Below are 27,945 nucleotides of genomic sequence, written 5' to 3'. Positions count from 1 at the left end.
ATAGTAGCCAAGCATCTGTATTTAAAACTCCTCTTATCTCTATAAGACCATAGCATAGCACAACAGCAACAAAACTTTTTCACTTTGTAAATTAACACACTGGGCCGTACAGGCAGACATCCCCCTCCACACAACGCGGAAGGAAGACGCTGTACCTGCACATTCCAGGGAAACAAAACTTGCGCCTTGTGGCGAACATTACATGTAGTTCCTGTGAAAACAGAATCCGTTAGGGATCCTGTATCTAGGGGGACAACAAATCGCTGAAGAGCGAACAAAACCGTGAGGAACTCGGCTCCCAAAACATGGCTCCCAGGATAGTCTGAAGATGGGAAGCATTCGGATGTATAGACTTGAGAGTACTCTCTGGGAGTCATGGAGGGCCTCTGCTTGCCAGTCTCGTCATACATCCGTGGGGGATATTATGATCATAGGGGGGGAAATGGGTATGCATCGGAAGGTGGTACTTATTTTGGCCTAATAAAAATATTACTGGGAATGTATCAGAGTAAAGAGGATAAAAGTTATTTCACTGCTGATATGAGGGCTGCCTCCTTACGATCTCGCATATTACAGTACCTGAATGGAGTAAGGCACGGTGCGTCTCAATACAAAGGGTAGTGTTGGCAGGTCATTCAGGAATCAAGGGTGATCCGTGGTGCTAGCAGTCATCTGAAAGCCTAGGACGGTGCTCGGTCCGGCTCTGTTTTCCATCCACTCAAACACTGCGTCTGGTGTATCGAAGAAGTGGGCTCTATCCTCGCCAACCACACGGAGCCTGGCCGGGAAGAGCATTGCGTAGGTGTAGTGGCGGATCCTCAGTTGTCGTTTGGCCTCTGTAAATTGCGCGCGTTTTTTTTGTACTTCCGCCGAGAAGTCTGGAAAGACTTTCACTTCTCCACTTTTGAAGGGAATGTTGCCCTTCAGCCTGGTGAGCCGGAGGACAGCATCACGATCGCGATAATTGAGCAATTTTGCAATAAATGTTCTAGGAGGCGCACCCTGGGGGGAGGCTTAGATGCCAATCTATGTGCTCTTTCCACCACGAATGAGGTGGAGAATTCAGCCCGGCCAAAGGTGGATATTAGCAGATTCTCCAGAAAGGAGGGGGGGTCATTGCCTTCCGCACCCTCCGGTAACCCCACAAACCTCAGGTTGCACCTCCTCAGTCTGTTTTCCATGTCATCCTGTTTCATAAGTACCGTGTTTAGTTGGTGTTGTAGTCGTTCGGTTGTTATCTGCAAGGGCGGTATGTCGTCTTCCACCTGACTAGTTCTTGTCTCCGCCTCGGTGACCCTTTCTCTTAGTTTCTGCAGATCTTGTCGGATTAACGACACGTCCACCTTCACTTCTTCTATCTTACATGTGAGGGTACTCTTGCAGTCCGAGATCGCTTCCAGGACGCGGGCGGTGTCGTCTGCTGTTGAGTCTGTTGGCTGATCGGCGCCATTTTCCTCTGAGGCCGTCTTATCTTGCAGGCGAAATTTTGCGAGCTTAGCGGCCGTGTCTGTGGCTTTTTTCGTAGGAGACATTCTCCTTGTGCTTTCCCACTACTGGCAGGATAAAGTGGTTGGTTTGTGCGGTGATTATTTCCCCAGGATAGCTAGATGCGGATTTTCGGCAAGCGGAGCTCTCAGTCAGTGTTCCTCACACCATGCCGGATGCCGGTCCAGGCCACGCCCCCACATTAATGCCTTTTAAAAACAGAAATATACACATAATCTAATTAACGTAAATCCAAAAACACAGGGGTTGTCCTCATTCTAGGATAGTGGGCAGAGCCATGGAAATTGTGGGAATTCAATTTTTATTATTAAGTGCCATGAAGTCAGAGTCAACTCCAAAGCAATGTCTTCTATTTAGGTCCTAACTCTTTTCAAGGACTTATGTTTTCTGTAACTGCATCCAGCCAACCTGTTTTCGAAAAACAATTGGCTTTTAAAATGAATTGCTTTTTCTCATAATACAATTGATTTACTAAAGGCAAATATTCTCATCCTTTTGCAAGAGAAGTTGGACTTTACAAAAAAATTATCCCTAGAGCTTAGTGGATGTGGTGAACTTTCACTCCGCAAAGAATACCCAATCATATGAAAGGAAAAACATGATTGGATAATGAAAGTCAGCAGAGTTTCACTTTATTCATGAAACTGTGGAGAAAATTCCCTTGTGAGTTATCTCGGCTTCTAGTGAAAGATTGGGCTTAATTTGATGACTTCTAATTTTTACTGCTACCCACATTATTCTTAGAATTATTCGTCAACACCAAATTTCAAAGAAAGCAATGCGTTTCTTATATTGCTTCTTTATTATCAAGCTTTCACATCCTCAAGGAAAGACAAAATTGCCATAAATTAGACAAAAATGATAATTGCACTTTTAGATACATATTTGAAGATCTTTTGTAGGTCTTTCATCCTCGTTCAGTTGCCTGTCTGTGTTGTATTACTTGACTGCTGGATTCCTTGTTGTTAAAAATACTATCCAAGTAGGCAGCTCTTTATTATTTTGATAGCTTCACCATCAACTCTTAATTTAGCAGTCTTTTTCTATTGCCAAAACTTTAGTTTTCACGATATTTACCTGACATCCCATCCTTTCACTCTATTCTTTAACTTTCTCTATGAACCTGTTGATATCCTCTATATTTTCAGCATTGAACATAGTGTCATCAAGACATCGAAGACTGTTGATGTTCTTTCAACAAGCTTGAAATCTCTATTATCTTTCTCTCTTTTCTCTAGTTATGTTCAACATACAGTTGGAATAAGTATAGTGACAGTATGCAGCCTTTACCAATATTGAAACAATCTTTATTCCTACTTTCTGTCATAAATGTGGCTTCTAAACAGGTTCTACATAAGAATAATGCAACAGAGTTGAAGACTTTGCTGTATTCAGTGAAGCACACGATGACCTTCTTGTACTCCTTCTCTTTTTCAACTATCTACCATAGAATAATCTGCAATAATGTCTCTAGTTCCTCTGCCTTTTCTAAATCCAGCTTATACAACTTGTAATTTTCTTTAAATTTAGGGTCCTTAGTCTACTCTGATATGTGATGTCAAGAACATTGTTAGTTTGAACAGTCTTTCAGGTATCCTTTGTTTGTTATTGGAAAATAAACTGATCTATTCCAATCTGTCATTCACAGAGTATTTTTCCAAATTTGTTGGCATTGGTTCATCAGCACTTTGACTGATCCTTCTTCACTTGTTGCAGTATTTCTGATGCAGTGTTATTACTTATTATAGCCTTCTCTTTTTGGCATTTATCTCAGTGTCAGTATGGCGATATTTTTCAGCATTGAAGGGTTTTCTATGTAGCTGGCCTCAGAAAAAGTGTATTGGTATTGATGTCTTTAATATAAAGGTCTTTTGTGTATTCCTTCTATCTTTGCTTGTTCACAGATCTCAGATTTTCTTTAAATATGCATACTCAAGGCTGAAATTTGTTTTGGTTTTAGCGATCCTTGTTTTTTCAGAGTTATTCCTATCTATATTGTCTTTACAAATGTTGCTGCAGTAAGGGTTTTTGCTCACCCCTTTCCTTTCATGGGCCTGGCCCTACTCACTATAACCTGATTGAGCTATCCTAATCAAGTTAGACACATTCAAAAAAATAAAAGGATCAAGAAAGTGAAATAAACTGGTGGATTAATTGAGATGTGCATCCCATCCTATGTAACAGTGTTAAGGAAACGAACAGTTAGGGAAAAAGGTGACAATTTTGTGTAATGAGAAATCTATCATAGAGATAAGAGAAGATATGTAGACGGTATAGGATTGTGAAGTAGGAACAAAAAAAAATGGAAAAAAAAGGGAGGATCATAGAGAAAAAAGGAAAAGGAAAGGAAAAGATTACCTGTATGGCAGTCAAGAGAATTTAAAGGCAGAAATTGAGTATTTAGGAAATTGAAATAGATAACAGTCTAAGAATAATGGAATAAGCAATGGTAGGGGCTCAGAGATAGGGCTCCTTTGATCAGCATAATGGTGGATCAGGTAGCTTTTAAAAGGCTACAAATCTTTATATATTTTCTCAGCTGGGCAAATCATTTGAAACCTTTCTGTGGTATCTCAGTCAGTGGACACTAGTCATTCCAAAAGTATTATTATATCATGAAGTAAATCCAGCCATTTGGCTTGATTAGAGACCTAGGATGAATTCCTTTACCTGTGTATTAACTGACGAGAAGTGAAAATGAAAAAAAAAAGTGAAAATAGACTTTTTAGAACCAAATAGAGTTTGTGGGCGCATGGAAAGGAATGTCACTTTAGGAGAGTTTACTATATTTGCTTGGTAAACCTCATTATATAGATGAATAAATGTAGCCCAGAAACATGGTTGACTCTCCCACTAAATGATTACTTTGGTCTGTATTATGTAAGATTTATTACAGTAATGCACGAGCATGTATGAAAAGATTAGGGAAATAAAGTATATTGTTTAAATTATATTAAAGTGTTTGAAATAATGTAGCTAAAGTATTTAGCATATTATGGTTTTGTTTATTTGTTTTCCAGTATTGCTTTACATCTGTCAGTAATCTATTCATCCAGATGGTGCTTTGCTAAATATTTGTTATAATATAGAGAACTATGTGTATTTGATGACAATGAAATCCTCTGTTTGTGTGAAGCACATAACAACATAGAATAATATATGGAATTTTAGTGCCTTGTGCACAAGGACATGAAAAAAGGATGCCCTGAGTAGGATTACGTAATTTGGTAATATATATTGAAAGTGTAAGGCTGATTTGCAAAAATCTCAACAAAGATAACTGGGGCAAACCAAAGTAGATAACATCATCAACCAATTAACCACTTCTAGCCCTTAGGATGTACCCTAGGTCCTCAGGTGAAAGTGGTTATACCAGGATGATATCATTCTTATCCTTATATCATTCTTTTAGAGCAGGTGATAGACTTTGCTATAAAAGTAATCTAGATGGCACTACAGCCACCCAAATGACTTTTACAGGGCACGGAAGGGCCTTCCTTCTGCCTTTCTTGGGCTCTTCTGTTCCCCCGATATGACCTCTCGCATCGGAAGGACACCGTAGAATGGGAGGAACTTCCTTTTCTCCTGCTACTCTGTGACATAAGAAACCAAAAGCGATGAGGATTTCATCACTTCTAGTTTCAGCTGGTTGTTTACTAGCCATTACCAGCTAGTAAAACACCTGATCAAACTGATCTCAGTTTGATCAACTGCTTTTGAGGGCATAAGAGAGATAAGGGGTCTAAAAGACCACAGATCTTTTAGTAAAGGGTACCTGTCTCTACCCAGCTATCACAAGAGATGTTGTTCATTCTTTGTGATAGCAAAAAAATTGAAATAAAAAAAATAAACAAAGGAACAATGTAAAAAAATATATAAATAAAATACATAAATGTAAAAAAAAATTAAAGTGCCCCATCTCCCACGTGCATATGTAAACGGTGCACCACAGCGCACATGTGAGGTATCACTGGGAACAGCAGAGTGAGAGCAATAATTCTAGCATCACCTCCAACTCTAAACTGGTAACCTGTAAAGGCTTTTAAAGCTTTGCCTATGAATAATTTAATATATCGTAGTTTGTCACTATTCCATGGGCATGTGCAATTTTAAAAGTTGCCATACTAGATATTCAATTTACATGGTGTAACATCATCCTGTATATTATACCAAAAATTGAGTATTATATTGAGTTTGTGTGTGCTAAAATTTATTAAAGTGTATTTTTTTCCTGATAAAATGAAGGTTAAGCATATATCGTGTGACACCAAAAATTGCAACAGCCACCATTTTATTCCCCAGACCCTTTGCTTCAACCACTTGCCGACTGTGTCGCGTACATTTACTGCAGCACAATGGCACCGTGCGTGAAATCTCGTCCCGTACCCGCGCTCAAGACCATCGGATTCATTTCAGAACCAATCAATCTTCAGGTCCAGGCCAATGATTTATGGCCTGGACCTGCTGATCGGTTCTGGCGAATGAAATCCTTCCCCTACCTGTAAGTGTAAACACAGGCAGGGGAAGTGATGTCATCTCCCCTCGTGGAACTCTTTTCGCTCCAGAGAGAGGAGAGAGAGCATCTCACAGTAAGTTGCACTGACACTACACTAACACCAGTACACGTAGCTACACTTGTCATCCCCCAATCGCCCCCTGAGTTAACCCCTTCACTTCCTGTCACAGTGTCACCCAGTGCAGTTGTCCGATTTTTTACTGATAACTGTACTGGTGTTCATTTTTTTTAGGGCAGTAGTGGTAGGTACAGGTAGCTTTAGGGTACCCTCCTAACACCCCTAACCCCCCTAATAAAGGTTTAACTCCTTGATCACCCTCTGTCACCAGTAATCAACATATTAGTATAACGGGTGACACTGGTTAGTTAGTTATTATTTATAGCGTCAGGGCACCTGCCGTATATTACCTAAATAAAGGTATAACCCTCGATCACCAGGCGGGTGATATCAGTTAGGATTTAGCATCAGTCAGGGTCTGCGTCGCCCCAGGCAGCATCAGATTAGTGCCAGTAGAGCTAACACACACGCACGTACCATACACCTCCCTTAGTAGTATAGTGTCTGAACGGATCAATATCTGATCTGATCAGATCTATAGTAGCGTCCCCAGTAGTTTAGGGTTCACAAAAATGCAGTGTTAGCGGGATCAGCCCAGATACCTGCTAGCACCTGTGTTTAGCCCCTCCGCCCAGCCCACCCAAGTGCAGTATCAATCGATCACAGTCACTTACAAAACACTAAAGACATAACTGCAGCGTTCACAGAGTTAGGCCTGATCCCTGCGAACGCTAACAGTTTTCTTGGTAGCATTTGAAGCAGTCGCTGACAGTCAGGTGCTCTTTTTTCCTGTGAGTCGCACTAGTGTACCAGTAAATTTAGGGGCCAAAATGTCCAATCGAAGGTACACTAGTGAAGAGGCCTACATGCTTCTGAGCATGACAGATGAAAGTGAAGAGAAAGTCACCCATCTGTCAGATTTAGGCTCAGAATATGAACCTGTAGACAGCAACGGTGCCCTGACAGATAGCTCTGACGACGGAGTTGTGGTCCCTGCCAAGGTCAGGCGTACCCGACCCCTTTCTTCTGCTGTTGTCGAGGTGCAAGAACCGCAGGGCTCTTGTATGGAGCAGAGAGCCAGTACTAGTGCCGCTTATACTTCTGGTGAATGGGCAAGCACCAGCGGCATAGTACATCCTGGTCGTAGTCAAACCAGCACTGCAGTTTCACGTGGTGACGTGGCGAGTCCCATAAGTGCAGTTCAAGCTGGTGAGGTGACTAGCACAACTAGTGTCCCATTGCCACCATGAAGACAAAGACAGGCCCATCGAGCCCATAGTGCTCTTCCTGCTGCATTTGCCAATCCAAATTGGGAGACCACCACTTCTGCAGCACCCGTACTTCCCCCATTCACTGGCCAACCTGCAATTCAGGTGGAAACGGTCAATTCATCGCCGCTAATCTCCAGTTGACTCTTGCCAAAGATTGGAGACCTATCACGGTCTCCAAATTTAAGACCTTCCTGGGCCTATCCCTCCTCACAGGCATATCTAAAAAAAGTGAGTTGCGGTCATATTGGTCCACTGACCCAATTCACCATATGTCCGTGTTCTCTGCTTGCATGACCAGGATACGATATGAGCGGTTCTTGCATTTCAATGACAATGAACTCTGTTGTCCTTTGGGTGACCCTGAATACGATCGGCTCTACAAAATTCGGCCCCTCGTAAACCACTTCAACCAACAGTTTGCAGCCTTGTTTACTCCCAATCAAGTTGTCTGTGTTGATGAGTCCCTGATTAAGTTTTCAGGCCGCTTGTCATTCAAACACTATCTTCCCAGCAAGCGTGCCAGAAATGGGGTCAAGATATTTAAGCTCTGTGACAGGCCAACAGGCTATACATATAGTTTTATGGTTTACGAGGGAAGAGATCGTAGCTGGAGAACTGCCCAGACTACATAGGGAGCGCTGGTAAGATTGTGTGGGACTTGGTGTTACCCTTTTTTGGAAAGGGGTACCACTTGTATGTGGACAATTGTTACACAAGTGTGCCACCTTTTAGTCACTTCATCATGGAATTGACGCATGTGGCACTGTGCAATCTAATCGCCGGGGCTTACCCCAGCAGCTTGTAAATTCCCATTCCCGTCTTAGGCTGGGGGAGAGAGCCTGCTTGAGATGTAATAATTTGCTCGCTGTGAAGTGGAGGGATAATAAGATCATTTTCGTTCTGTCCTCCCTTCACGCAGACACGACGGTCCAAATTCAAACGGTGACTGGTGTTGTGGCGTACCCCCTCTGTGTCCATGAATACAACCTTAAGATGGGAGGGGTGGACCTCAACGACCAGTTGATGGCGTCATACTTAATTGGCCGTAAGGCCAGACAGTGGTACAAAAAAGTGTCTGTATACTTATTTCAATTGGCTCTGCTGAACGTTTATGTGCTATACAAAGCTTCAGGACGAAATGGATCCTTCCTTAAATTCCAGGAAGAGATCATCACAGCGCTTCTGTTTCCAGGCGGTGCTGTGGCCCTAGTCCTCCCTGGTACCCCTAACAATCGACCACCCCAAAGAATGTTGTGTCTGTAGCAAGCGCTGATTTAGGTGTGACACCCGCTATTGTTGTCCCTCCTGTCCTGACCAACCTGGTCTCTGCATCAGTGAGTGTTTTGAATGCTACCACACACTAGTGGAGTATAAGCATAGGGTACAGCACTACACAGACTAGGACACACTTCCACAGGGACTCCAAAGATGCCATCGCATTTTTAGAGACTCAAACCTGGAACCGTTACAGTTACAAATAAAAGTGTAAAATAAAAAAAGGTTTATAAAAACACAAAAAAAAAATATAAAAGACAAAAATAGTTGTTGTTTTACTCTTTCTCTATTCTCTCTCTATTGTTCGGCTCTGTTTTACTGTATTTTTCAACTGCAATGTTTTATTGTTACTATGTTTTATCATGTTTGCTTTTCAGGTATGTATATTAAAGTATAAAATTATTTTATACTTTACTGTTTACTGTGTTTTATTGTTAACCATTATTTTATTTTCAGGTATGCCATTCAGCTGCAGCACTGATTTATTTATCTTGACAGCAACAGCGTTTGCTCTCACGATACATAAATCAGCGACTCCAGCACTGTAGGAGGTGGTTTCACCACTACAGTTAAAAAAAAAGAGCATATATGCCGAAGCATGGGGGCAGGGTTGGAGGGGCGATTTGCCCCTAACATTAGGGGCGGATTGCCCCCATGCTTTGGCATATATTTTTTACTCTATTTTTGGCACAGATTGTTGGTTTATTGAGTTAAAGTTTTATTGTTACCATTGTTTGCTTTTCAGGTACGCAATTTAGCTGCAGCACTGATTTATTTATCTTGACAGCAACAGCGTTTGCTCCCACGATACGTAAATCAGAGACTCCAGTGCTGTAGGAGTTGATTTCACCACCACAGTTAAAAAGAAGGTGTATGCCCATCATTAGAAGTGGGTGGATGCAGGGCGGTATTCTAATGGTGTGCATACCCACCGATCAATCTCTTTTTTTGTTCAGTCCACAGGCTGCGTAGAAAAAAGAACATTACAATATATGTCCAACAAGGACCAGCAACGTACTGGTATGTTGCTGGACTTTGAGTGGTTATACCAGAATGATTCCTGCAGGTTTAGGTATCATCCTGGTATCGTTCTTTTCGGCCAGTGGTTAGCTTTCATGTAAAAGCAGTTCTAGTGGCTAATTAGCTGCTAGACTGCTTTTATAAGCAGTGTGAGAGAACGCCCCATCATCTTCCATGGTTTTCTCAGGCTCTCCTGTCCCACTGGGGAACCTGTGAATGCAACTGGTGGTTCTGTCAGCTGACCATAGAGCTGATCGAAGACCAGAATGGCTCCAATCATCTCTATGGCCTAGGAAAATGGAAGCTATGAGCATTTCATGACTTCAGTTTTGCCGTATATAAACAGCGCCATTAGGAAATTGGGAAAGCATCTTATCACACCGATCTTGGTGTGGTCAGATGCTTTGAGGGCAGAGGAGAGATCTAGAGTCTAATATACCCCAATTTAAAAAAAAGAGTATCTGTCACTACCTATTGCTATCATAGGGGATATTTACATTCCCTGAGATAACAATAAAAAAGTAAAAAAAAAAAAATGAAAGGAACTGCATAAAATAAAATAAAAAAGCAAAATAAATAAATAAATAAATAAGCACCCCTGTCCCCTGTGCTTGTGCGCAATGGCGAACGCACACGTCGGTCTCGTGTCGTATGTAAACAGCAATTGTTGCACCATGCATGTGAGGTATCAACATGAATGTCAGATCGAGGGCAGTAATTTTAGCAGTAAATCTAAAGTAGTAACCTGTAAAGGCTTTTAAAAATGTATGTAGTTTGTCGCCGCTGCACGGATGTGCACACTTTTAAAGCATGTCATGTTTGGTATCTATCTACTCAGCATAAGATCATCTTTTATATTTTACCAAACATTTGGGCAATATAGTGTGTTTTAGTGCATTTAAATTCAAAAAAGTATTTTTTCCAAAAAAATTGCGTTTGAAAAATCACTGTGCAAATACTGTGTGAAAAAAAATTGCAAAATCCATCATTTTAATCTGTAGAGCCTTTGCTTTAAAACATATATAATGTTTAGGGGTTCAAAGAAATTTTCTAGCAAAAGAAAAGTATTTTTTCATGTAAACAAAAAGTGTCAGAAAGGGCTTTGCCTTCAAGTGGTTAGAAGAGTGGGTGACGTGTGGCATAAGCTTCTAATGTTGTGCATAAAATACTAGGACAGGTCAACCCTCCCCCTTTTTGGAAATTAGACACCCCAAGCTATTTGCTGATAGGCAAATAGGCAGGTTGAGTCCATGGAATATTTTATATTTTGCCACAAGTTTCGGGAAAATGACAATACAATTTTTTTTCACAAAGGTGTCACTAAATGATATATTGCTCAAACAAGCCATAGGCAAATGTGAATGACACCCCAAAATGCATTCTGCTGCTTTTCCTGAGTACGGGGATACCACATGTGTGAGACTTTTTGGGAGCCCAGCCGCGTACAGAACCCGGAAAACCAATCACCGACTTCAGAATTTCTAACAGTGTAAAATAGTGATTTCACTTCTCACTACCTATCACAGTTACGGAGGCCCTGAAATGTCCAGATAGCACAAACCCCAAAAATTATCCCATTTTTGGGAGCCTAGTCGCGTACAGGACCCCAAAAACCAATCACTGCCTTCAGGCTTTCTAAGGGCGTAAATTTTTAATTTCACTCTTCACTACCTTACCCAGTTTCAGAGGCCATGAAATGCCTAGATAGCACCCCCCCCCCCCAAATGATGCCATTTTGGAACATAGACACCACTAGCTATTTGCTGTGAGGCATGTTTATATTTTGCCACGAGTTTTGGGAAAATTACAATACATTTTTTTTTTTGTTCACAAAGTTGTCACTAAACGATATATTGCTCAAACATGCCATAAGAATATGTGAACTTACACCCCAAAATACATTCTGCTGCTCCTCCTGAGTATGAGGATGCCACATGTGTGGGACTTTTTGGGAGCCTAGCCGCGTACAGAACCCGGAAAACCAATCACCGACTTCAGAATTTCTAACGGTGTAAAATAGTGATTTCACTTCTCACTACCTATCACAGTTACGGAGGCCCTGAAATGTCCAGATAGCACAAACCCCAAAAATTATCCCATTTTGGAAAGTAGACACCCCAAGGTGCTAAGAGGCATGGTGAGCATTTTGCAACTCTCATTTGTTTTTGAAAATGAAGAAAGAAAAGGAAAAAGGTTTTTTTTTTTTTCTTTTTTCAATTTTCAAAACTTTGTGACAAAAAGAGAGATCTGTAAAATACTCAACATGCCTCTCAGCAAATAGCTTGGGGTGTCTACTTTCCAAAATGGGGTCATTTGGGGGGAAGGTTTGTGCTATCTGGGCATTTCATGGCATCCGAAAATGTGTAAGGTAGTGAAGAGTGAAATCAAAAATGTACGCCCTTAGAAAGCCTGAAGACAGTGCTTGGTTTTCAGGGTCCTGTGCGCAGCTAGGCTTCCAAAAAGGGTGTCATTTCACATATGCCCATGGCATGTTTAAGCAATATATCATTTCAGTGACAACGTTGTGTAATTTTTTTTGTTGTTGTCATTATTCAATCACTTACAGCTCCCAAAGGATTCCATACTTGCAGTGGTTGTTCCATTACACAAGCTTGTTTGACCCATTGAACGTAGGTTCTTTTGGGTTCAAACGTTCCGGTAAGCTCCATATTGTTGGTGGTGGTGTCTCTTCACTCCAAGCTTGCACTTATTCACTGTCAAGATTTTTACACAAAGTTATCTATGGGACTTTTCACCTCATTATTTCATGGATTTATTCACTTGGACTTTTGTTTAAATGCTGATTTTCAATTACCGGGTTCATTACATTTTGATTATATATATATTTATATGTGTTTATGATCATTGGGTTTATCCCCTTTGTGGTAACTCCATGTACTTATTTATTAGCGCTACACTCTTTGTTTTGTATTTTTAGTGCATATACCACATTTGCCGTGTTAGTTGCTTCTTTTACTCCTTTTAGGCAGTGCAGAATTACTTATTACACTATTCAATCACTGACAAAAAATTAAAATATTCAATGTGCTCAACATGCCTCTCAGCAAATTCCTTGGGGTGTCTACTTTCCAAAATGGCATCATTTGGGGGGAGGGGGTTGTACTGCCCTGCCGTTTTAGCACCTCAAAAAATGAGATAGGCAGTCATAAACTAAAAGCTGCGTTAATTTCAGAAAATGTACCCTAGTTTGTAGACACTATAACTTTTGCGCAAACCAATAAATATACGCTTATTGAATTTTTTTTACCCGAGACATGTGGCTGAATACATTTTGACCTAAATGTATGACTAAAATTAAGTTTATTGTATTTTTTTTATAACAAAAGTAGAAAATATCTTTTTTTTCAGAATTTTCGGTATTTTTTCATTTATAAAAATAAAAACCACAGAGGTGATCAAGTACCACCAAAAGAAAGCTCTATTTGTGGGAAAAAAAGGATGCAAATTTTGTTTGGGTACAGCATTGCATGACCGCACAATTACCAGTTAAAGCAGTGCAGTGCCAAGTTGTAAAAAGTGCTCTGGTCAGGAAGGGGGTAAAACCTTCCGGGGCTGAAGTGGTTAAGAAAATATATAAAGTTTGTGGGTATTTTTCTTGCAAAAAATGCAGATTTTACAGAATTGGCCCAGTAGACAAGTAGCTAAATAAAATTCTTCATGCAAAAAACATATATAAAAACAAAACATATTAGTTGTTACATTGTTTATAAATCTCCCCTGCGTAGATTTTTTTTAGAGATAGTTACCAATGTTTAACTGAAAATAGGTTGTATGCAGTCTATAAACATAGATATTAGTAGTTGTATAGTTTAGCAGTTTACAACTGAAACTTTGTTGATCTTTACTGAAAGCTTGCTGGCAGCATCTTCCCTTTTCCTTGAGCCGTTAAACTCTTTTGTAGCAATACACATGGGATTTATTAGCATTTTTTCTAATTGGTACCTTGTATCACCTTTTAATAAGGTGTTAAAATTTAGGGTTTTCAGTCTTGTTTTGTATTTACATTGGGGTTGATTTACTAAAGGAAAATAGACTGTGTACTTTCGCAAATGATATACGGCACCTCATCCCTATTGAATAGAAATAGCAACAACAGGAGGATTGGGATTATAACGGTGCCCCAAATTGAAGAGAATACATTTTGTATAAAAATAGAAAATGTATTCATAAAATAATAACATATATTGGGTTCAATACATGTCACATAGAATCACTGGTGTCCATGTATAAAAGGTGATCAGTGTTTGATGTTGTATCCCAACATGTTTCACCAGCTTTGGCTTCTTCAGGGGATTTCTAAGGACCACCAATTCTCTTAAAATTCCAAAGAGACATCAAGGAGGTCAACAAGCAAGTCCACAAATTTGGAGGGGAGGCTCTGTGCGATCACAGGGGATATATGGGGACCAGGAAGACTCTGATAAAGACATAGATTAGTGCAGGGGTGCCGACAAAAGGCTACAATTGTGCAAACATGGTGCTGCCATGTAATAACCACTCTCGTTTACAACACAAAATCGTAATGGTTGCCCCTGCCTTCCAGCTGTTTATTGCTTTGCAGAAGCAGTGGCACTCTCCAAGGGAATTTGCTCCAGAGTTTAGTAAATGATGAGAAGTCCAGCTGACTTCCATCAGCCAATCATGCGCAAGCAAAAATGCTGTTTTTTTATTTTCCTTGCATGTGTCTGAGTATTCTTTGCAAAGTGAAGCTTCATCTCATTTACTAAGCTCTTAAGCAAATTGCATTGCTGAGTGCATCTGCACTTGCAAAGTGCATAGTCTATTTGCCTTTAGTAAATCAACCCCATTGTTTCTTTTTACACATGGCTACACTTTTCATTCAATTTTATTATTATTATTATTATTATTAATAATCATGATTTATATAGCGCCCACAGTTTGTGCAGCACTTTATAACATAAGGGCAGACAGAACAGTTACAATACAGTTTAATACAGGAGGAATCAAAGGGCTCTGCTTATTAGAGCTTACAATCTAGGAGGGAGGGTCAAGTGATACAAAAGGTAATAGCTGTGGGGGATATGCTCATGGAGAAAATAAATGTACAGTTTTTAGGTGGGGGCAGAATAGGCTTCTCCAAAGAGAAGGGTTTTCAGGGATCGTCTAAAAGCAGAGTAGGAGACAGTTGGACAGATTGGGGTAAGGAGTTCCATAGGATGAGAGAGGCTCAGGAAAAGTCCTGGAGGCGAGTATAGGAGGAGGTGATGAGGGAGCTAGAGAAGGAAGAAACGAAGAGAATGATTAGGTTGGTATTTTGAGACTAGGTTAGTGATGTAGCTAGGGACCAAGTTGTGGCTGTAAACAAAGCCAAGGATAAATCCAAGGAAAAACCCAAGCTCACTTACCGACCAGCTTGCGGACAACCGAATTAACCTGTCTAAAAGTATGTGTTAAAAACAGGGATTTAGTCTGCACACATTTGCAAATACATCCGTAAGCTACAGGCCCCGCCAAGGTACCCTTTTGTAAGTTGTTGTTAGTGTTTTGAATTTAATTTGATGGGTGAGCAGAAGCCAGTGGAGGAATTGACAGAGAGCAGTAACAGTCACTGAACAGTTGGTAAGGTGGATGAGCCTAGCAGCAGCATTCATGATGGGCTGAAGGGTAGATAGCCTATTTAAATGTAATCCAGTGAGGAGGGAGTTGCAGATAGCAGTGTTGCCAACCCCCCAAAGTGAAATTTACTGGCAGGACGCCAAAATTTACAAACAGCACCAATTTTTTTACTGGCAAAAAAACATGAAATTTACTGACAGAGACACCTTTTTTTACTGGCACTGCAAAAAAGTGCCTACAATGACAAATTTCAGTGCTGAACAGTGCAATGTGTTTAAGTTAAACAAAAGTCAAAAAACATATTTCTCAATTTACATGAAGGTCAAGTCACTATAACCCAGCCAACACAGAGTCCCCCCTTATATCAGAGTCTGAAGGATTCCCCCTTACAGTGAAAGGGGACTCTTATGTAAAGGGGAATGCTGCAGATCATGATCTAAGGAACTCTGATGTAAGGGGGGCTCTGGAGTCAATGCACTAAGGTAAGGGGGGGTACTAATATAGAGGGGAACCTTTATATCAGTGCCCCCTTACATTATTGTATTCACTCCCCCCTATCATCAGCACCCCTCTCAGACTGGCCTGGCAGCGCTGTCACTGACCTCCTCTCAGGTGCACCGTGCAGGGCTCAGTCAGATGGCTCCAGCTTGGCGGCTTTGGTTTTATCCTATAGTCTCCACTCCACAGTCCACACATGTCTGACTTCCCCTATGACCCCCATTCCGGCGGCACTCTCACTCTTGACTCCTCTCCAGACTGCCCCTCAGAGACTGCAGACATGATAAAAGACAAGAGATGGTCAGAGACTGCAGACCTGATACAGGAGGGGGACAGAGACCGCGGACATGATACAGGAGGTGGACAGAGACTGTGGACATGATACAGGAGGTGGACAGAGACTGTGGACATGATACAGGAGGTGGACAGAGACTGTGAACATGATACAAGAGGTGGAAATAGACTGCGGACATGATACAGGAGGTGGACAGAGGCTGCGGACATGATACAGGAGGTGGACAGAGACTACAGAGGTGGACAGAGACTACTGACATGATACAGGAGGTGGACAGAGACCGTGGACATGATACAGGAGGTGAAAAGAGACTGCAGACATGATACAGGAGGCGGACAGATACTGCGGACATGATACAGGAGATGGTCAGAGACTGTGATACATGATACTTTCACCTCTCCAAAGGGCAGCACATAAGTGTCCTTCTCTGTCCCTGCACGGCTTCACCCCCCCCCCATTAATGTCCTCCTCTGCCCCCTTTTTGCTATCCCTCCACACACAGTGTCACACTCCTCACCCCTTCTCGGCTCCTCCTCTGCTGTGGCAAGTGCACAAGGTTCCGCCGCGGGATCGCCAAGAACAAGTGGACTGGCTTCTATTAAAAATTACGTCATTACGTTACTGCGCATGTGCCGCCCAGCCGAGCGTGTACAAGATTTCCTGAGCCCGTCCAGCTTCGGAAAGGCGCATGCCCAGAGGCATAGTTGGCTTGCGGCCATCTTTTTTATGGGCACCGCTGCCCGTAATGGACATTTATGGGCAGCCTGAAAGTGGACTTAAATTTACGGGCCGCCCGTAAATTGATGGGCAGTTGGCAACACTGCCAGAGAGTAAACTAGGAACCTTGTGGTGTGATTGATTAGAAAGAGGTGTATTTTGGAGATGTTGCATAGGTTGAGGCAGCAAGATTTGAACAGTGATTGGATGTGGGACTGAAAGGAGAGTTCAGAGTCCAGGATTCCAACTAGAACCTTGGCATGAGGGGATGGGTTGATAATTGTGACATCGATCTTGACAGAGAAATCCAGGTAAGAGGCACATGGAGGAGGAAATATTGTGAGCTCACACAAAAATTGAACCTCCGCTTTTTGGAACCCTTCCCCCCTCCGGTGTCACATTTGGCACCTTTCAGGGGGGAGGGGGGTGCAGATACCTGTCTAATACAGGTATTTGCACCCACTTCCGGGCGTAGACTCCCACGGAAGTCTACGCCACTTCCTGTCCCCCCCGCGCTGTCTGCTGGGACACACACGGGTCCCAGAGACAGCAGGGACCTTTCTGATTGCGCAGCGCGACTCGCGCATGCACAGTCGGGAACCGGGAAGTGAAGCCGCAAGGCTTTATTTCCTGATTCCCTTACAGAAGATGGCGACGGCAGCACCCGAGAGCCGAGCAACGGTTCGGCCTCGGGTGCCGACATCGCTGGACCCTGAGAAAGGTAAGTGTCCTTACATTTAATTTTTTTTTTCGTGGGACTCCCTCTTTAAGATTGGTGGGGTAAGTATAGGAGGGACTAGTGCATGTTTTAGAGAGTTGGGGAAGATGCCAGAAGAGAGGAAGAGATTGAATATGAGAGTAAGAGAGTGAAGGATAGAGGGGTGACTGCAGCATATGCGAGGGAACAGGGTCCAGGGGACAGGTGGTTAGATGGACATTAGAAAATAGTTTGTCTTTGGTGGTGGGGTTGAAGGAGGGAAGTAATGATTGTATTTGTGGACATGGAGCTTTAAATGGGGAAGGTATCTGCGCATTAGAGATCTTCTCATAAATTGTATGACATTTAACTGAAATATTTTTGTAATTCTTGCAGTCAGAGCATGCCTGGATTCCTGTTCACATCCAAGGTGCAGTTCCCAACCAGATCCCCAAAGCTGCCTTCATGTCAATGTATATTTTGGAAGTGGATCAGTTTATCCTTACTCCACTGACTACAGCAACACTTGATGCAGAGGATGGAGAAACACAAAAACCTTTACTGGTCTTCAACGTTACAGATCCTCCACGAGAAGGATACATTACCCATCTTAATGACCATACCAAACCCATTACCTCCTTTACATGGCAGGATCTCAATGATATGCTCATAGCATATCAGCCACCTAACAGTAGTCACCCCGAAAGAAGAAATCTGGAGGTAAGCAAGGACTGATAAGCTGTGTTAATATTTTGGTGTCTCTAAACAAAAGCAGCTTCCACAGCACTTTACCATACCAATTAGATATAAAAGGCACACATTCATTTGGCTCTATATTCATCACTACATCAATAAATGTATATATATATATATATATATATATATATATATATATATATATATAGTGCCCCAATTTCAATTGGCATCAAACTCTTGCATTGTGCTCTACAGCTTAGACTGGGAGCAGGAAAGCAGCTAGTCACTTGTGCTGCAGTGCTCATATGCTAAAAAGTGACAGAGAGATGAGCTAATCAGTCTGTTATTTCCCGTTTACTATCCTGTTTACTATTCCGTTTACTATCCCGAGTTGCTATTCCTTAACCACTTTCTGCCAGTGGGATCTATCTCTTTAGTGGGGATCCTTATGCTGAGTGCTGGTAAAATGGGCTCCCACAGTGATCAATGTGATTGGCTGCCCGTCCTCCACCAGCACCCATTGTTTACTGTATGACCAGGAGCTGTCAGTGACAGCACAGTCAAAATTCTGGGGGTGTTCTGAACACGTTCCAAGCACCAAATATATGCTGGCCATATGCATATATGTGACAGCAAGTCATATAGCCTACCTCTATGCTGCCACATATATGTGTGCAGCTGGTGGGAAGAGATTAACCGCAGTAGAGGAAAATCAGGCTATTTTGCCTTTAACAGGGATGAACTATGTGACAGTTTTGTGTTGATGTAGAGCACATTTCAGGGTTGGATGGACAGAAATTATTAAACCTACAATGTTTGCATTCTCACATGTTTCAGTCATAGCTGGCTTCATCAGATGGTGCAAGGTATAAACACCCTAGAGTGACTACAAAGCTTCACATATTTAATTCAGCATTTGAAATCTTTGACTTAAACATAACAAACATATTTTTGACTAAGGATAAATATGCTGTTGCTATCTGATGTTGGTGCTCCAGCATAACATAATATGTTTTGCCCTGTCATTGCTGTACTGTACCTGAAAAAATGAAAAAGAGAATATATTTAGCCATGCCCCATTAGAAAAACATGTGCTCTCTTACATTTTCATCTGTATCCCCTTGTAGAGACATTTAGTGTAAGAAAAAGTTGCAGTGTAGGGTAGTCAAAAGTTACGACTATTTCCTAATTCTACATATATGTTTTCCACCTATGATTTATGCTAATGCAATGATTCCAGTGTAACCAATAATATTTGTTATAAAGTTTATCATTATGTAAAACCTGCTAATTAAACCTATTAAATTATCCTTCTGTAGGTGGAGGTTGAAGTTCATGATTTCTTTTTTGAAAGGAGTTTGCCTATCACAGTTCATATATCAGTTAGAACTGCTGAAACAAATGCCCCTCGAGTATCCTGGAATATGGGTGAGACTGATTTTCTCTGTATGGAACATGAAATGTTTTAATTCAAGACTATTACAGAGAGTTAGATGAAAATTGTATCAAATCATAACAATAATTAAATGTATATAAGACCCCATCTTTTTTGCTGTCCTGTCCAATTGGGGAAATTTCCCTTCACATCCTTTCCCGGAAACAAAGCAGGTAGTAAGAAGAGAGTGGATATACCCTCCTATGAACCACCATGCCCCCTTATCCCACCCTATGATGTATCATATTTTAATCTGAGGGTTTTATTTTGGGGTAGGGTATAAGGGTTCAGCCATTTGTATCAGGTTTTTGCTATTAGTTTGTCATTTTGTAATTTTGTAGTGTATGGACAGTTAAGACCCCCCCCCCCTTTTTTTTGTATGATTTAACCACTTCCCTACCCAGCCATAGTCATATGACGTCCACAGATGGGATCTCCCATCCTGGGTGGGCGTCATATGACGTCCTGGGATTCCCGGCCGTCTAGGGGGCACGCGCGCGCGCCCGCCGCTCTGCTCGGGACCCTGTGCGTGTGCCCGGCAGCCGCGATGTCCGCCGAGCACCCGCGATTGCCCGTTAACCGGGCCGGACCGTGGATCTGTGTGTGTAATCTGTGAAAACACACAGATCCACGTCCTGTCAGTTGTGAGGAGAGCGATCTGTGTTCCCAGAACGGAGGAACACTGATCGGTCTCCTCCCCTTGTGCGTCCCCTCCCCCTACAGTTAGAATCATTCCCTAGGAAACATATTAACCCCTCCCCGCCCCCTAGTGGTTAACCCCTTGACTGCCTGTCACATTTATACAGTAATCAATGCAATTTTATAGCATTGATCGCTGTATAAATGTGACTGGTTCCAAAAATGTGTCAAAAGTGTCTGATGTGTCCGCCATAATGTCGCAGTCACGAAAAAAAATCGCGATCGCCGCTAAAAAAATAAATAAATATTTTTTTTTAAAAAATGCCATAAATCTATCCCGTATTTTGTAGACGCTATAACTTTTGTGCAAACCAATCAATATACGCTTATTGCAATTTTTTTAACCAAAAATATGTAGAAGAATACGTATCAGCTGAAACTGAGGAAAAAAATTGTTTTTTTTTTTAAAAATTGGGATATTTATTATAGCAAAAAGTAAAAAATATTGTGTTTTTTTCAAAATTGTCGCTCTTCTTTTGTTTATAGCGCAAAAAATAAAACCCACAGAGGCGATCAAATACCACCAAAAGAAAGCTCTATTTGTGGGGAAAAAAGGACGTCAATTTTTTTGGGGTACAATGTTGCACGACCGCGCAATTGTCGTTTAAAGTGCGACAGCGCTGAAAACTAAAAATTGGCCTGGGAAGGAAGGGGGTGAAAATGTCCTGTATTGAACCGGTTAAGCAGTCTTTTGAGGAACACGTGAAGCTTCATAAATTATTATCCTCTTGAACTAGTATTCTGATGACAGGGTGGTTTTTCTTTTCTCTTTGTTCTGCTGACTGTTTTTTTTTGGCTTTGCAGGCAGGAATTGCTACTTGAGCTATTTATACCCAGTATATATTGAAATAAAAAGTTGGCGATAGGATCTATCCCTTCCCTACTTTATTCAAAGCTAATAAAAAAGTGGGGATGTAGGGGATTTACATTCACTTTAATAAGCCTGAGGAATTTATATTATTCTGTCTACTAATGTTCACAAAATATTTGGGAGTGTGTTAAATTTGTTCTAAACTGCTATCAGCTTAAACTTTTTCAATTATGTATTGTACTGTGATTCATGTGCTCAGTATTTTTAAGGGATCAAACAGAAATTTTGGTAAAATATTATATTTGAGCAACACAAGTAACAAGTGTTAATAAGAAGGAAAACTGTTATTGTGCAGTTATATTAATAACTGCATCTATTTTGCTTCATATACATTTTTTAAAATTACATTACATACATTTGATAAATATTATGGTTTTATTATGTTAGTATTATAAACAATATATAGGAATATGTCAAATACATATATACAGTATATAGGAATATGTCAAATACATATATACAGTATATAGGAATATGTCAAATACATATCATTTTTAAAACCTGATGATTGTTAACATCTCTAGTGGCCTAGTTCAGAGGTTATTTCCCTAGTTTTAGCTTGGTTCTCTGCGCCCAGTGGTCTGCCTGCCTGTGCAATAACCACAAATGGGCATTTGTAGATTCCATTGTGCTCAGATTTGAAGAAGAATCAGGAATCTTTGTTTTTTATGCAAACTTTAACCTTTGGGGCATTTCATTTACAAAAAAAAAAAACACAAGATAAAATAAACTCAACTGGAAAGACAGGATCAACTTTACTTAAAGTGTTACTAAACCCACAACAGTAAAATCATTCTGTATATACAGTAAAGCTTGATAGTTATACTCACTGTAGAATCTAAGGGGTTAATCTTCTGCATTGTGTAAAAAGGCTTTTTGATCCCGTCTCATCTGATCCTTTCCTCTTTCCAATGTCCCCAATATATTTCCTGATAATACAGAGCCAGGGGACAGGCTACACATGGTCGGTTTGGTGTATATTGCTAGAGAGATTTTATTTTTCTTGGGAGTGTGCATGTGATCAGCTCAGCACAGGGCCAATCAGCACTGTCCGGATAGAGGGTTAGGGGTCCTACATCCTGATAGGATGGTCAATGCGGAATGAAAACTCCTCCTACAAGCTTTAACCAGACACTCATAGAAGTCACAAGACTGCTATACACTGCTGATAAGAAAAGGTATTTAGCAGTTTATAATTACTATAATAATTGCATTTCCATGTTCTGTGTACTGTGGGAGACTAGATATAGTCAATGCAGGGTCCTGGAGTTAGTAACGCTTTAATATAAGGCACTGCTTTTATGTTCACACACATACCATGCCAGTATTATAAGAATGATTGTTGTGTAAAATGAATTGTGAAAAATGAATTGCAATGCAACTCAGACAAAAACATATATATATATATATATATATATATATATATATGTGTGTGTGTGTGTGTGTGTGTGTGTGAAAAAGTCCATAACCAGCTGAGAAAAACAAACAGAACCAAACAAAACAGAACCAAAAAGGCTTAAAGTGAATGTAAACCCTCACCTTGTAAAACAAGCAATTTAGTTTAAAATAGAAATGAAAGGCGAAACATTTACCTTTAATAAATAAATAACCTTTAATAATAAATACCTTTTTTCCCTTTTTTATAAGTGATCACATTCCCTCTGTTCTCAGCTGTTTAAGAGCTGGGGGGAGGAGATGCAGCAGCACACTGAGCTTCCCACACTGCGGCAGCAGGCTAAGTTCCCAGCATAGCTAGAGAACTGACCACAGTATATTCTCCTGCTTAGTGTGGTCAGTTTTTAATAGGAAAGTGGGGGGTCTGCCAGGAACATCAGGGATTTCACATAAAGGAAGCAATAAAAAGAGAGCAGGATAATTTCTCATACAAGTACATAGTACAGCAGGCACATATCAGGAAAATGAAGCGTTGGTTTAACAAGAGCATTATGGAAATGAATGACCATTAAAAAATAAACTTTATTAGTGTCTGAGAGAAAACAAGAATAAGAAACAGCGCTAAAAGCAGAAATCCAATTACAAAAATCAAAAGGATCAAAAAACAATCAAAGAACTGATCACGAAATGGTTAAAAAATTATTGTCAATGGATCGAAGTGCCGAAGTACATTTAGGCTAAAGAAAATTGTTTAGGCTGCAAAAATATATATATTTATGAAAAAACGTCATGTAGGTGGAAAGAGGAGGAAGGGGAAAAAAGGAGAAGGGGGGGAGGGGGTTGGTGGGATAGGGGGAAGAAAAAGGATGGGGAAAATGAGGGGGAAGGAGAGGGGGAGGGGGGAGAAGGGAGGGAGAAGAAAAGAGGGGAAGGAAGGGAAGGAGGGGAAAGGGGAAGCAATAAAGGGGAGGGGGGAGAAGAAAAGATTTACATGAAGTTTATTCCTAATAATGGGAAGTATTCCATTTGTGATTAAGACTTTTATGTATATGAGTATCCAATCTGAAAAACCAGTACACGTCTCTTTTGCAAAGAAGAGAAAATCAATCCCCCCCTCTCACAGAGCAGTCCACCCTCTCGACAATTTGAACCTTAAAAGATCATAAGTCTAAAGCATGTTTGTTGTATAAAATGCTTAGCGATATTGGTGTTTTTTGTGGGTATTAATATTTATATTATAGACAATAAAATATTCTATCACACAGGCGTCATATAGTTTGTATGCTACATGAAGTACAAGTTTTAACACAGACTATATATCTAGTCTGGCAATTGTCTGATCTGAAGTGAACTGTCATTTGAATATGAGAGAATAGGAAACCCCTAGATAGCTGCAACCTGAACACCTGGAGGCACCACATTGGTAAACTCCTGTGGTATGCAGCCAGGGGCATGTGCATTTTTCACATGAAAGTAAACTTGGTGAAAGCATATTTCCTAGGGTACAGGCTCTTCTAGCAAATTTAATGCTCTTAGACAAGGTGTTATAATCAGGGTCCCTTAGTAAAATGGTGATAATTAGTCTGATATCCAGAAACTGAGCTAAATCTTTTTGAAAAAAATAATGTATTTAAAGTGATTGTAAAGGCAGAAGTTTTTTTTATCTTAATGCATTCTATGCATTAAGATAAAAAACCTTCTGTGTGTAGCAACCCCCCCTCAGCTCCCCTAATACTTACCTGAGGTCCCTATCTATCCAGCGATGTGCATGAGTGCCTCAGCTGTCCGGGACTCTCCATCCTGATTGGCTGAGATCCAGCAGTGGTGCCATGGGCTCCTGCTGCTGTCAATCAAAGTCAGTCAGCCAATCAGGAGAGAGAGAGGGGGTGGTGCCGAACTACAGCTTCGTTTCTGAATGGACACATGGAGCTGCAGCTCGGCTTGTGTTCCTGCATAGCAAGGTGCTTGCTGTGGGGACAAGAAGAGCGCTGAAGAGAAACCCAAGAAGAGGAGGATCAAAAGACATGTTATGCTTACCTGCACTGTAAAATGGTTTTGCACAGAGCAGGTAAGTATAACTTGTTTGTAATTTTTAAAGGAAGAACAAATGAGACTTTAGTATCACCTTAGGTGTTTATAAGGTGTGTATAAGGTGTTTATTCCCCACTTAAAGTACAATTTTATGGGGGATTATTAATCAAAAGAGTTTCCTTTGGGGTATCCCTTAATTTTATACATGCTCTCCTCACTTTAGATTTTCTATAACGGCGTTCAGAAAACATGATTCCATTAGACTACCACATCTAACTCCTTCAGGGTGGAACAATTTTGTCTTTCTCTGGTAAACTGTCCTTTAGGAATGGCTCTCAAAATGTGAGAAGGATGACAGCTTGCCACATTTGATAAAGAACTTTTGGAGCCCAGTTTAGAAAACTAGAGGTTCAGCTCTAGGCTCCCTTGTCCCAATCCAGAGGCTCGCACTGTGGGTGCTGGCTGGGAGGAGCTCGTCCTGGCTCAATCTGCTAAATCCAGCAGAGAAAATATACTGAGCGCAGTACAGCATGCCTCAACAGTCACTTGAATAAAACAAGCCTCAGCACAGCTCCATCCAGGCCATGTCCCCAATGTGTTTCACCCCACCCACAGGGGTCAATCATGGAGGTCCATAATTAAGCCCTGTGGGGAGGGCAAAATGTGTTGGGGGCATGGCCTGGATGGAGCTGAGCTGAAGCTTCTTTTATTTAAGTGATTGTCGGGCATGTTGGTGTGTGTGGTGTTCAAGATACTTTCTTTGCTGCATAAAGAATTTTTGGAAGTAGGTTACCTATAGGAACATATCATGACAGTATGACTGTAATTTGAGCCCGCAAGCGTAAGATTCAAATTATTTATCTTAGATACACGTTTTTCTCCCGTGAAGCTTAAATTGAGAGGATTATTGTTTAGATAAAAAAATCCATCAAGAAGTAAATCCTTATTGACAGCAAAAATGAGGTCATCAATATAACAATAGAAATAAGCTATTTGATATCTATAGGGGTTGTTAATTCTGTATACAGATTTCTCCTCCCACCATCCCATATGCAAAGTGGCATATGTGGGAGCAAATTTTGATCCCATTGAGGCCCCTCGTTTCTGTATGTATAATTTTTTGTCAAACAAAAAATAATTGTGTTCAAGTAAAAAGGACACACCTTCCAAAATTAACCATTTAAGATTGCTAGACAGCTCTGTATAAAGATCCAGATGATATTGAAATGCTTGTAAGCCTAGATCATGGGGCATCCAGGAATATAAAAATCTTACATCACAGGTAAGCCATTTATAGCTACTGTTCCATGTAAACCCCATCAATCTTCCATATAGTTTGTTTCATATAACTCAGGAGTTGTAGCAAAGTGTCAATAAGGTCACCTAAAGGCTCTTCTAGAGAGCCTATGCTGGCAACTATGGGTATGCCTTGAATAGAGACTGTTGACTTATGAACTTTGGGAGGATGGTTGAATATTGTGACAACTGGATGAGGTGGTATAAGTGTCTCAGCTTCCCAACCAGTTACAACTCCTAAACTTACAGCCTCTTTTATACTGTGTTTCAAACTTCCTTTGCACTTCAAAATGGGGTCTGAATATAATCAACCATATGTTTCAGAGAGTTGTCTGAGGGCTTTGTCTAAATAGTCATGAGTTGTTATGATGACTCTCTGCCTTAATGATTGTGATGGTAGAATTCTCTTTTAGAGATTTTTGGCTAAGCCTCTCTTGTTTGTTTAGAATAGATGTGCAGGGTAACCAGAGACCCAGTACTACCCCCTAGTCTTCAACTGCAGAGCCAAGGACTGCTCTCAACCAACACCACTACTGTTAGGAAAGACTGCCCTCTAAACACTCCTTCTTCTGAGTGTTTTGAAGTATCCCATGATAAGTTCCTCTCCCTGCCCTCTAAAGTTCTGCAAGCAATAAACTTTAAAAAGACATCCCCTAGACTGTTTAAGGGAACCAGTATGCATGCACTGTTGCTGTGGTGGGCGGGCAGCCTCTGTACTTGCAGGGAAAGAACCGGTAAAATTAGCGGCCCTCTTGGGGGTAGCGCTACACTAATAAAGTTTATCTTTTAATGGTCATTGGGTTCCATTAAGCCGTTTTAATTCTGGTTTTCTTCTTTTTTTTCTCAGCTGGTTATGGATTTTTTGTTTTTATATATCTAATATTTGTTTTTGGGGTATTTTACCATGAATAACATGTCCCATTGTAATTCATTTTTCACAATAAACTTTTCACAACAACCATTGTTATAATACTGGAATGACATGTGTATGTGAACATTAAAGCAGTGCTTTATGTTAAGTAAAATAGTTTCAGTCTTTCCAACTAAATTGAATTTACCTTGTGTTTACTGGGTTGATGATTCATATAATCAAGAGGCATACCTCCACTCCCACCTCTGCAACTAAGACCAGGAGTGGCATTTGAGGGGAGTGGTCTGGGAGGAGGACAAGCTGAAGCCTGTTTTGCAGTCTTATAATTGGGCAGCTTTGGTGTTCACTCCTATCATCTGATTGCTGTCTATTCATTCGGGAGATGGGCCCCTTTAGATCTGCACACATCAGCATGTGTGGAATCACAGGATTGAAAATATTGGCTCTTTGAGTGGCACTCTTATCTTTATATTGCATTCAAAGTCCTGCCCAATCCAAATGTACGGTAGAACTGTATGCAATTTAATTGGCTGTTTTGTTCATCTACTTTATTTAGGTCTTGATCTCTTGGAAGGACAATCTCGTCCAATCACATGGAAACAACTTCAAGTGGTTGATAATGATAATATCAATGCTGTCCGTCTGGTTATTGTAGATGGGCTAGAGCATGGACGCATTACTGTAAGAGGTAAGTAAGTTTTTGCTTTGCATCTGACATCTGTAAATATCACTAAAATATACAGTACATAGTCACCTTTAAAAGAAAATATATCTTTACTAGCCTGAAGAACATTGTTTAAAGTCCAAGTGCTGATTTGGATACACTTATTAAAAGGCTCAGCAAATTAAAAAGTTTAAAGAAAATGTGTAAGTGAATTGTTAATTGTTAATTGATAAATTGTTATCTCTTTGGGACCCAGTCAAGTTCCTACTGCTGCACCATTTACCCCTTAAAGGTTAATTTTCAACAATCAATAAATTAAAAGGTTAAGGGTCTAATCTTTTAAGCCTTTTAAGCCCAGCAGGTAAACATTTTGCAGAATTTATTGCAAACCTTTATTAATATAAAAGTGTTTTCTTGTCATCAGGGTAAGTTCTCACCATAGAAACACAGTCTGGATGCGTTCCAGATGCTTTTCTGCATGCACATTTTTTTACCTGTTTTTGATGCGTTTCAGTGCATTTTTGATGTGTTTTTGG

The 27,945-nt window shown here is 40.6% G+C and overlaps 1 protein-coding gene across 2 annotated transcripts in view; it reads left to right on the top strand.

Annotated features, from left to right (window-relative positions):
• The window catches only part of FREM1 (FRAS1 related extracellular matrix 1), a 267,168-nt gene that overhangs the window by 55,836 nt on the left and 183,387 nt on the right, over positions 1-27,945 (top strand). For both annotated transcript variants that reach the window (XM_073635658.1, XM_073635669.1), the window contains exons 6-8: positions 17,848-18,171; positions 19,467-19,575; positions 27,302-27,433. In XM_073635658.1, coding sequence (XP_073491759.1) covers positions 17,848-18,171; positions 19,467-19,575; positions 27,302-27,433 — 565 coding nt within the window. The remainder of the gene's footprint in view (positions 1-17,847; positions 18,172-19,466; positions 19,576-27,301; positions 27,434-27,945) is intronic.

Source organism: Aquarana catesbeiana, linkage group LG01 (assembly GCF_042186555.1).
Source record: "Aquarana catesbeiana isolate 2022-GZ linkage group LG01, ASM4218655v1, whole genome shotgun sequence".
Classification (NCBI taxonomy): domain Eukaryota; kingdom Metazoa; phylum Chordata; class Amphibia; order Anura; family Ranidae; genus Aquarana; species Aquarana catesbeiana.
This window is presented reverse-complemented; position numbering and strand designations above follow the sequence as displayed.